The sequence below is a fragment of the Drosophila guanche genome, unplaced genomic scaffold, assembly GCF_900245975.1.
Source record: "Drosophila guanche unplaced genomic scaffold, DGUA_6, whole genome shotgun sequence".
Classification (NCBI taxonomy): domain Eukaryota; kingdom Metazoa; phylum Arthropoda; class Insecta; order Diptera; family Drosophilidae; genus Drosophila; species Drosophila guanche.
Window position 1 is genome coordinate 237,602 of NW_022995743.1, and position 12,177 is coordinate 249,778.

The window sequence follows — 12,177 nt, forward strand, 5'->3', positions numbered from 1 at the left end:
CCAATCAGAGCTCTCTCGAGGCGTGGCATTGCAGCTCGATTAAAGCGCCGGAGAGTGCTCCCTCAGCTCTCACGCGTCACTCTGTCTTCCATCTCTGTCCCACACTGAAGTTTTTGATCGTTGCCATGTTGGTGTGGCTCCCGAGCAGCCAGAAAACACAGAAAGGGCGGGCGCGAAAGCTACTCTCGCTCTCCCTCTTCGCTAGCATCTCCATCTCCATCAGCACGAGTGGTGGTAGTTGCCCGATGTGGAAAACCAGTTTATGGAGCGATCTCATTGTTCGTCCGTCCCCGTAGCAGTCGTCGACATCAACCGGGCCCGGCCGGCCTTCGTTAATTTATGCTCGCGCGCCTCTTTAGTTGCCTTGCAAGTCTCGTGCTGTTTGATCGCCGAAGCGCGTAATTCCAAGAAAAATTCACGTTGCGCCGAGCTAGATTGTCGCCGCTAGCCCGCTATCGGGTGGAGAGTCGCAAACTTCCGTCGGAATCGGAAATCGCATATGTCAGAGTTCTTGATGATGAGGTGGAGCTTTTCGTCTACTTCGAATGTGATTGTTAGGGAATAGTTGAGTTTTTCGGTGTCATTGTTGTGGAGGTGGATTGAATTTGAGGCACTTTGATTGAAATCGAAGCCAAAGCTATTTTCGTTGAAAAGTGAAACATCGACCTAATTTCTAAGTTATTGAATAAGCAATTGGATTTGGACAAATATGGATATGTCTAGCGCCAACTCCCTGCGGCCTCTATTTGCGGGTTATCCCTTTCAAGGTAAGCTAACGGGTGGGCTTATCATGCACCAAGAGAATGAAAGTCTCTAACTTTCATTGAGAACCATTCGACACACTCTAAATAAATCTGGGGCATAAGATTGAAATATGGTTTCTTTCTCTTTTACAGGACAAGGTCGCGTTAACCAACTCGGAGGAGTCTTTATCAATGGTCGTCCGTTGCCCAATCACATTCGCTTAAAGATCGTCGAAATGGCGGCAAGTGGAGTTCGTCCCTGCGTGATTTCACGCCAGTTGCGAGTCTCGCATGGGTGTGTGTCAAAGATTCTAAACCGTTATCAGGAGACGGGCTCGATTAGGCCAGGGGTCATTGGTGGATCAAAGCCAAAGGTGACCTCGCCTGAGATTGAGACACGGATCGATGAGTTACGGAAGGAGAATCCCGGCATATTTAGTTGGGAGATACGAGAAAAGCTAATCAAGGTGAGTTACTCGGTTGGTGCAGTCTGACAGCACCTGCACGACTAGATGAGGCAATGAAATGTGACAAAATAAAGGGTCCAAGGACTTGCAAGGCCCAGCAGTGGCCATAACCGCATGGTATTATATGTAGACAAGAGATGCACCAATACCAACTGCTTTGAAAAGACCATTCGCTGGTCGTTTACTTCCGTTTTCCGAAAAGTCACGTGGCAGACTCTGGCCGCCCGCTGTCTTTGTTATGGCACGTTGCCGGTGACATTTCTCGGCCCTTTGCATATGCCGGCTGTCCCATAGCACAAATGGTCCATATGGCCCCAGGATCGATTTTGAACTTGGCCGCCCATTGACAAATTTGTTGTACAACGGCGACGACAAATTTTCGCATGCCACCCATACCGTTAAGAAATCGATTAAACCATAAAGAGTAGGCTGTTGATGTTGCTGTTGTTGTCGCTATAGTTTTTGTTTTCTTGTCGGCATGGATTGTGTTTCATCCTTGAGGCGGCAAGGTGCAAAAAATTGTATTTTTATCTTGCCTTTTGGCTTCGAGGCATCGCTCCAAACTTCCGGCTTGTCACGCAATTTTACGCCAAAGAAAAAGGAATCTGATGGTGCATTCAATTCCGATTTCAATCCCTCAGTGTATTTTTGGCAGAGTTATCATTTATTTTAGATCTTACCTCACCAGTCAAACTTATTTCTTGTCACGTTTTAATAGGAGATATAAAAATCGAACAAAAACTTTGCCGGAGTGTCATCGTGCCATCTTTTACCCATTTCAATATAAGTAGTATGTCAACACACAGTCAGCGTAAAAATCCAAAACGAAAAACCCAAGCACCTCGTCAGAATCGCACATGCTCAGTCATTACTTTTGCACAAATTAACGTAAAACACACACATAATCACATATAAATCAGCAAGCGGAATGCAATTTCAGTGGACAGACCTCAAACTGATTTCTGAACCTACGTCAATATACATACATCTGTACATAGCTTATTCATGAACTCCAAGAACAGACCAACTGTCTCGCGTAATATTTCGATATTGGCATACGGTCTATTCGCAGAGCACCACCTTGGAGCCCTTTTTGGCTGAATTGTAGTCGTTTTTCGCCTTTCGGCCAGTTTGTATGCACGAAGGATGGAAGATACATTGTTTTCGCATATTCATGCGCCAGCCCCTTTTGGAGGCTCATGTCGTCCTGCTCTTTATTTGAAGCCGCAATTAGTTACACTTTATATGGCGTCACCAATTCGAGCGGCCATCGATATGATCGGCCAGATAAAGCTCACTCACACAATTGCATCTCTGGTTGCATCAAATCACCGTTCTGTATCTGTGAGGCGTTTTCATTTTGTATGCCTTAGTTGTCAAGGAAGTAGGCGTAAGAACAGCCTCCAGGTGCGCTTCACGCTGAATTAGAACACGCTATCGGCATCTCTCTTGCTCTTTCGCTTTTCTCGATTTTTCTTTTTGAATGCCTCTGCCTTCGACTTGATTGTCACTATCTGTCTGCACAGTTACCATTTCGTTAGACAATTTTTCAATCGATGATCGTGATTGATTTTACTGGTTATTGCCCATTGGAAGTGATTTGGATATCATCCAATTTTGTTGCATGTTGATGACGGTAAGTTCTTCACTTCCATATTTTCTGAGTTTCTGATTTCCAAGAAACTTGATTAATTAAAAACTACGCACTATCCCTGTCACTCAAGCCAGAAGCCATGGCGGCCCCAAAGTACGATCGCAGAAGGAAAATAATATTGTAAATAAATAGTTCTATACGAATGAAGCACAGTCAAGTGTCAATCCAACTGTCAACTAATTAATTAAATTTCAATTGAAATTGCTAAGGCAGAAAAGCCAAGGGGAAAGGCAAAAAAATATCTCGCAGTCGGGGGCTCGACCGAGATCGAGATCGAGATCGGCTTGGGTGGACTTGGGCTTGAGTTTGAGTTTGAAATTGAAATTGGGATCCAGTTGTCAGTTGCTACAAGATAAGCCGTCACACATTCCAGCTGGACAACCGGTACAGGAAGGTAGACCCCAGACGCAGACCCATTTATTAATAACGCAACAAAGTCCAGTTGAAAATCAAAGCACATTTATCTTGTTGTATTTATGACACATTCAATAGAAATAGGAGTCGGTAGCAAGATACCAACACCACTTAAACAGACAGCCCACGGCGGCCCGGCCCGGCCCGGCCCGGCCAGACCACCGCCACCACCCAGACTGGACAAAATGTCAGTTTCGGTTCGCGTGCTCGGCGTCTTGTCTTGTCTGGTCCCTGTCTTGTCTTTGAGCGCCAGTTGCCACCTTTGTTCGCTCAGGAATTAGCCACAAACCTCAAGAGAGTCCGAGAAAAGTCATGATAATTTTGTCTGTGGAAAAATATTAATAATCATGAAAATGTTTGCGGCTCAACCGACTGGCTAAACCGACCTCAGGACGTAATAGACTTTGGCCTGTACTCAGTTCTTAGCCCAGATGCGCTTCCTTATGCAGCGGTTAGCTGTAACCTGAAGTTAAAGTTGAAGCCAGCATGTTGCTCTAATTAAGACTGACAGATTTCGTAGCCTAAAATGGAAAATAGTTCTTTTTTCCGATTTGGAATTGATTTCGGGATCGATCTATTGTTTCAATGAAAATAGTGAGAATGATAGTGATGAACAGTTAGAATTTTCAAACAGAGATAGTAGATTGTGCTTGACTCGAGTAGTCTCAAGTAAATCATATTGAGGAAAGAGCTTTACTTTGCATCTCAGAGATAAACTTCATTCTGGCGAATCTCTTGCAATTTGTTTTACCGCCTCAGTCTTCTCTCTTGTTTTTATCAAATCTCAACACTTGTCTCTGTTTTTAATACAACGCGCGACACAGGCATTTTAAACGGCAGCAGGTAGAGATAAGTTCTCATGCATGGCCTAACTCTTAGCTTGACATTTCCATAATTGGATTACACGACCAAGGTAAGAAGAAGTGGATAGAAAGACAGCTATATATATATGAAAATTGTGCAACCACAAGGAGCTGTCCAGCAACTATAGTGTTTATGTCAGAGCCCTCAATATGTAGTGTGCCCAATGTAGATATGTATATTATCGAGTCGACTTTCGCGTCCTCATCAGAATATAATTTATTGATTCCAGATATATCGAGTTATAAATGTAAATCAGAAATCTTTAATTGTTAAATACAGGAAGGCTTCGCGGATCCACCATCAACATCATCCATCAGCCGCCTGTTAAGGGGTAACGATCGGGGTAGCGAAGACGGTCGTAAGGACTACACCATCCATGGAATTCTAGGCGGTAAGTAAAACAAGATTGATATGATAGAGAAACCTATTTGAGAATGTTAATTGTGAAAACCACTGATCATTTATTTGATAATTTCGGAAAATCATCATCAAATCATTTGTAGTTCAAATCAACAAAATTGTGTCGGCAACATTACTTTGATCGTCTTAGAACGAGCGACTTAAACTTAAATCAAAGCCGCTCAGAAAAGGGAAAATTACTACAATGGAACGCTCTGCCTATACGATAACGATCTCTATCGCTTGTTGGCTATACCCAACCGAAATAGGTGTAAATGATGACACCTGAGAATCAAAGTACACAAGTTTCAAGATTCTTTTTCGACAACCCAGACTGAGCACCAGTTCCAGATCCAGTCCCAGCTAATAACATCGCTTTCCACTGCCTTGCGTGAGATCACATCTTTCTCTCTCTTTTTCCGACGTTCACATTTTGAGCGGAGCCAATAATCAGACTAAATATGCAAAGTCATTCGATAAACGATCGGCGGGGTCAAAGCGGTGTCTGTTCTGTTGTGCTTGGTTGAAAATTGAGTAGAAAATTATTTTCTATGATCTCCCGATGCATCATTAGACGCACTCTTTGAGAGAAAGAGAGAGCACTGTACTTGGATTTGTTCCATTAGGGCCGAAAACCGAAATATTATGATCAGGATTTTGGCAATTGTTAATTTTGCAGACACTCTGTGATATTTTGCCGACCTTGGCCGACTGTCACAACAGAGATCTCGCCTTACAATGGCTTAGAGGGCGAGTCCCTTAGTTGTCACCTTGACGTTGCCTTTTTTGAATGAGTGCAGGTCGATAGTGGTAGTCGCTCGCATTCATGCAATGAATAATGCAAGAATTGTAAGTTTCCGTTACCTTGACCTTACCTTACCGTTCATGTATACTCTTATGTCGTTTTTGCACTTAATGGTTACAGGGAAAATTATGAGCTAAGGATGTGATTGAATCTCTAACATTTGACTTTAATGTTCTTCTGCCACTTTTTTATGTAAATTCATAATGAATATATTCATATTCAGTTCCCCATTTTCCCTTTCATCCGACCTCTATATTTTACTTAAGGTTGGGGCTTATTCCTCTCAGCACCTGTTTGCATAGTCCATTTGACATTTGCGGAATCCGACATACATTAAGTATTTACTAAGCATAATCTATATAACCCTTGAGCAATGTGGTCATTATGTTGTCGAAGCGTATAATAAGCTCACGCCCTCTCGTCATAGTTGATTCCTCTGTCCTCATCTGCATCCTTGTACCCATGCTTCGGACCATTATTACGCCCATCCACCAAGAGCAGCAACAACTGCACCCAGCCATCTACCCATTTTTAAGTAACAATCAGAACCCCAATCGGAACCGGCATCACAGAGACACATCTGAAGATGCAACTGGCCAGACCCCAACAGAGTTGGAATCTCTGGGATCTGAGACCTGAGACCAGAGATAACAAAGTCGGTGCCGGTGCCTGTAATCAACGCCTCCTTTGCCAGCGACGAAATGATTTCTTGCTCTGACCTGAAGACACCGAAAATAAAATTATGCATTATTAAATATTTTTCTTCGTCTTTAGTTCGCATATAATTTCGTTTGATTTGGATTTTGTACAATTTATAGGGACACGTCCGTGTCCGTCGACTTCTCCAAGTCCCAGCTCCATCAACGAATTTCCAACCACCATCTCGCAGACTTTGATGCCTCATTGTCGCTGACTTCGTTTATCGGCGGCTCGCTTTGATCTTTCGTAAACCAAAAACTATGAAGAGACATGGTGAATCAAATAATAGGTTAAGAAACCCCAAAAATATTAATTGTGCGGGGCTAGTGAAAAAGCGTTGGTGTCAAAAGTGCTGTTATAATTTTCCATGAAAAAAATCAATACATTTGTAAGCAAAGCCAACAAAATGATTCAACTAAACACGTTATTAAGAGCATTGATGGCATTTGAGATATGGCGATACAGATTCATCTAAATACCAATTAAAAAAGAATTTAATCTTGAAACCTATGCCAGAAAAAAACACCAAAAACGCATATGTCCGATGTTCGAGCAGCCACTGCCATAGTTTATCATTTGCAATTCAGCAATAATTTATGGTGCATTTTTCTATGCACATCTTGGAATATTGTAACATGATAAATATTGATCGCCCGATCTTCTGAAACACACAAACAAAAAAATACAGCTAAACGTTTGAAACGCCTCCGCCAAATAGCCTGGCAATATCCAAGCTGTCTGATCTCGTAACCCAAAGTCAAGCCGCTTGACTGATAAATACGTGTGCGATTAGTATTACAGCCCGCACTGCTCTTAACACTCAGAGAAAGAAAGTAAGGTAACACAAAGAAATCAAATGCCAAAACACCGACAAGAAGTCAGCGATGGTAAGAAAGAAGAAAAGACGAGGCTAGCACTTGTGGCAATTAGTGGATAGGACAATGACATCAAGAAAGACCGCCGTGGGAATGGGCAAGGATATTTACAAAATATATTCCCCCACCTCGATGGTCAGAACCAGACAAAGCGGCAGCAATACGAGGGCAGGTCCTTTTCAAACGAAAATACAAACAGGTTCAATTATTTGCAAAAAAAACTTTGAGGTGGCAATGGCCGACGAAGGCAAACGGATGCCGCCCAAGGGGATCCTGTTATAAGAGGTCACACCTTCTTTAATTTACCGCAACGAGAAGCCGAGGGAGACGAAAAGAGAGTGCCGCATTCCTGCAGTGTCACATGACAAATTATTGCTCGGCGAGGAAGAGCTCGGCCTCTCGGTGATTGCGCAAAAATATCCTGCTCCTGCTCCTGCACTAACATTCATGTGTGTGCGGTCTATAGCCCCGCAGCTCTGTCGCTGCCCTTGTGCCTGGCCGTCCCTGACCAAGTCTCTGCCGCCCCTCGCTCACACATATGGCCTGATCCCGTGGTTGGCCCATTTGTTCGACTCGAAAACCCATTAAAATCGTTCATGCCCGAAAAAAGTGTCAACGTAACAAAAGCATCGCTTTGACTTCAAATGCACCGATCTTGAGCGGCATCTTTAATGCCCACCAGGGTGTCCTGGTGCGTTCTGTTTGATCTTATTGTGGCCCTGATCATCTCAACCTGACTCTTGTCTGTTTCTGCCGCCGTCGGTATACTGATACGGTTGAGCCCTCCCCGAGTGCATCTTTCGTGTTGATGAGTTACAAAATATTTTATTAACGCATTATCACACTTTAACCGACTTCTCTGTCTCGTTTTCTCTTTTCTACTCTGTATTTCTCTTTCCCCTTTACTCACTCTCTTTCTTTTTGTGCGTTTCACTTCGACTTTGGCAGGTCGGACACCATCTGGGATTTGTTTTGATCAAGTTCTTGTGTGCATTGTTATTTAAATTAGTTTATTTTCGTTCGGAACCTTAAGTTCGACTCCTTTAACGATTTCGTATATTTTGCCGCCGGATTATGATTATAACTAATTTTGGCCCCATGGCCTACTCCTCTCCATCATAATTCATTGAAGGCTCCACAACATTTGTAAATTAGTTTAAATGGGCGTCATTGGAAATGATTTTGAATTTGATGATCGTATTTAGCTGTCCGCTCATTTGTATTTAGATTTTTTGTTCGAATCGGAATGACTTTCCCATTGCCAGTACGTTGAGAACATACATCGATAGAATATTCATGTTCGATTTAGGCATTTACATAATTATTGATGTTCATATAATTATAAGAACTAAGCCAACTATCTGTTCCACTATGAACGTCTTCAATATAAAAATATACTTGTACATACTATAGTTTTTTTTAAATTTTAGGTATTTCGTCTACACACCTATTCCCAGCTCAGATCTTGTTAAATATTAAAGCGGCATACGTTTTAAAGCTCCTGTAATCCTTTTGCTGACATGAATCTGAAGACTTAAAAAATAACATATCCGACTGAGCTGAGCTGAGTTGGGTTGCCGTTGCCCCTTCAGCCGTGCCCATGTCCATGTCATATGGTCCCAAGATTTTTTCAAATCCCAAATCTGATGTTTGGCGACAGAGAACGCGCGTGTCTCTGCACTGACATCTGACAGGTTGGGCTCCGCAGACCCGGCTCTTCAGCAGGGCAACGTAGAAAACGGTATTTAAGAATTTTTTTCAATTGAAGTTAAATTCTGCCTGCAGCCCTTAAGACTTTAACATCAGATGCACCAATTTAAATAGTATAGTCAATGTCAAGATTGGTGATCGATGATGTGTGCTCGAATAGGCTAATAGCCAAAGACAGATTGATCTTTGCCACAGCTCAGATAAAGGTTATGCACCAATTGTCCATCAGAAGTGATTGGTCTCCAATAATATAAATGAAAAATATAAAATAATGTTGAAAGTTGCCCGTTTGCCTTTTGCACTAGGCCTCAAGATCATGTTATTTGACCGCACAGCATCTGAAGTACTACCTGCTGTTCCGAAACGCAACTTGAAGGTACGCGTCGTCAAAAATGATGGAATAGCCTTCCCCGATTGTGGAGCTACAGTAATTTATCAAAGCTTGGAGCCCCACACAATTTTCCACAGGGTCCAGTCATAAAAAAGAAAGCCTTAAAGCGGAAAGACAGAGCAGCATCACGGTAGCCAAAGTGGTGCCACAGCCATTGTCGATTCTGGTGCCAAAATAAAAAGTGCCTTTGTTTCGGGCGCTGTTGGAATTTTTATCTTTGGACCGCCAGTGTTGTTGCCTCTCTTATCGGTCTACGAGCATTTTTAATGGGCAACTAACAACAAATTAATAAAATGTTTAACATTTAAAAACTAATTTATTTTTCCCTTCCACCTTTGCTTTGGTGTCGTTTCTCGAACCCGTTTTTCTTTGTCTTCTTTCCATGGCTTCCATGGCTTCTGCAGTCTCTGGAATCTACATCGACTCCCCTTCTTTCGTATAATTAAGTTTTATTGTTTCGTCTGTTGAAAGATTAATAATGTGACTTCTGTATTTTATCATTCATATCCATTCGTTTTTACTTAATACACATGTGAACTTTTTGATTTTTTTATTGAACCACAGACAGCACTTAACTGTGGGCGTACCGCTTTGGCGGCATCGCTTAAGAGTATTTTGGGTGTGGTCTGGAGATCTGTGAAGCCTATAAGCGTGCCGATGTATATTTATAATTTTGAAGCTTTGTCCCGTACGAATCATTAATAACTCAACTGGGCTCTAACAGATCTAAAAAATTAAACAGTTACATTGTAGTATTCTTAAGAAGGTACGTGTCCGTTTAAACCAATACAAATATATTAATTTTCAATATTAAACCAAAGAAACAGCTAAGAATATCTTTAAATGATTTTATACCATCGAAAGATCTAACTTACAAGCACCTCCCATGAGGTATAAACTACTTTTAATCACATATCTAAAGAAACAGGAAACCCCCATCACTCGTTAAGTCAATTAAAAATTTCAGTTTGCAGACCGGAAAAGATTGACTCCAGCGCTGACCGGAACAGAAATAGGTCAAAGGGCGCTCTTAGGGATACAGTACCCATGCAACCACACATATGTATGCACAAATAATTTACCGCACGATTCTGGAAAGAGGTCGTCCTGCCTCTGTTTATTCTTCTAAAAAATGAACTTGTGATCTTGTTGAATGATACCGATTATAAGCGATGATTTCTACGCTTTTATCCTAAGCTGGCATGGCTGTGACTCCGCCCCCGTCTGAAAACTCAGTTTATTGTGTAATGAGCTCTCCAAATAATTTGGCATGGCTCTGGTAAGGTCGACCATGCCACACGCCGCGCTTCAAGCCCGATTGCCAATGACGGCGGCTTTTCCTTTTCGTAAACAGATGCCGAAGTTAATTGACGCACTCCTCCATGGACGCTGACAACTTGCCGATCATCTTCTTGTGTAATATGATATATTGTGTCACTTATCAAGTGCTGTGACTTTTACGAGCCTGCGGCTACGCCCTCGCCACAGCAGCTAGCCTTCCACCCTAAAAAGTGCCAATCGCGTCATCTTTCAGCCTTCTGCGTGATTGTCGGCGGCTTTTGACAGATTTGCTGCGCTCCCCGACATTTCAATTAATATGCAATGGCGCGCATTAAACGTCGACTCCCATTTATATGGAGCTATGACTTGGAATTGATTTGGGGGTCACACGATCACTGGCGATCTGCGTCGGTGCCCCTACGCGGTGGATCCGTAGATAGAACCACACTATATGATTCAGTTTCGTTTGAAAAATATGAGCGTGGAAAATTGTATGGCCTCTTACGAGGCGTTAATAATTTTAGTTGCCTTTGAATAAAGAACGAGTTCCAGCTGATGATAACTTTCCCATCCAATTCCAGGCCGCGATTCGGATATTAGTGATACGGAGTCTGAGCCTGGAATTCCGCTGAAACGCAAGCAGCGACGATCTCGTACCACTTTCACCGCTGAGCAATTGGAGGCTTTAGAAAGGGCCTTTGCCCGAACCCAATATCCAGACGTATATACCAGGGAGGAGCTAGCCCAAACCACAGCCTTGACTGAGGCACGCATTCAAGTCTGGTTCTCGAATCGAAGGGCTCGTCTCCGGAAACATTCTGGAGGATCAAGCTCCGGTCTTTCGCCAATGAACAGTGGCAGTGCAAGTGTGGGAGTAGGCGTTGGTCCTGGCGGAGCGACGGCTCCCCTCGGCTTCGGTCCCCTCGGCGTTGGCTCAATGGCGGGCTACAGTCCGGCTGCAGGGGCCACCGCCAATGGCGCAAACATTAACGATGGTGTTCATCATTCTGCTCATGCCCCAAGCTCCCACCACAGTGCAGCAGCTGCAGCAGCGGCTGTTCATCATCACACACAAATGGGCGGCTACGACTTGGTACAAAGTGCCGCACAGCACGGATTCCCAGGAAGTTTTGCACAGCCCGGACATTTTGCCAGTCAAAACTATTATCACCAAGGTACGTACGCACATATATATATGTACATGAACAAATAATTGGCTCTTCAATACTTTCCTATCACAGTGCAATCTTACATATTTTATTGTCTAACTTTATCCTCGCTTTTCTCTTCTAATTCAGACTACTCCAAGCTAACCATCGATGACTTCTCTAAATTAACCGCCGATAGCGTTTCAAAGATCTCGCCTTCCTTGCACTTAAGCGACAACTACTCAAAGCTGGAAACTCCCTCAAATTGGTCGCAGGCTGCCTACCATCTCAACCAGTCGGCTGTTGCGGCAGCCAACTACAATGCCCATGTTGCCCAGCACCAACTCAATGATTATGCCGCTGCAGCGGCACATGGGAATGCTGCAGCAGCCGCTGCCTACAATCACCCGTTGCCGGCGCAGGGTCAGGCCAAGTATTGGTCGTGAGTTAATAAAGCCGGTGACGACACTCTACGAGCGTTTTGCACGCTCAGGGACAGAACCCCATTCAACTTTCGTGTCAGTTTTATGCATTTCAATTATCAGCAGAGGCACATGTTAATGTTGGAAAACTATTTATATACTCTGAACGTGAATATGGAAAATATTACTCCGCTTACTACATTTACATTACAGGCTATTAGATGCGAACTAAAGCTGGTGACGTGTTTCTTTTTAAGTAGTTTATTCAGATAGATAGATATATTTATTTTTCTACTCTAAACGTG

At 43.0% G+C, this 12,177-nt stretch overlaps 1 protein-coding gene across 1 annotated transcript; it reads left to right on the forward strand.

Annotated features, from left to right (window-relative positions):
- Positions 1–302: 302 nt before the first annotated feature.
- Positions 303–11,965, forward strand: LOC117586721 (protein gooseberry-neuro). Its single transcript, XM_034277017.1, has 5 exons — positions 303–767; positions 897–1,210; positions 4,422–4,533; positions 10,884–11,477; positions 11,601–11,965. The coding sequence occupies exons 1-5, from the start codon at positions 710–712 to the stop codon at positions 11,894–11,896; spliced, it is 1,374 nt and encodes a 457-aa protein (XP_034132908.1). The 5' UTR covers positions 303–709; the 3' UTR covers positions 11,897–11,965.
- Positions 11,966–12,177: the final 212 nt, after the last annotated feature.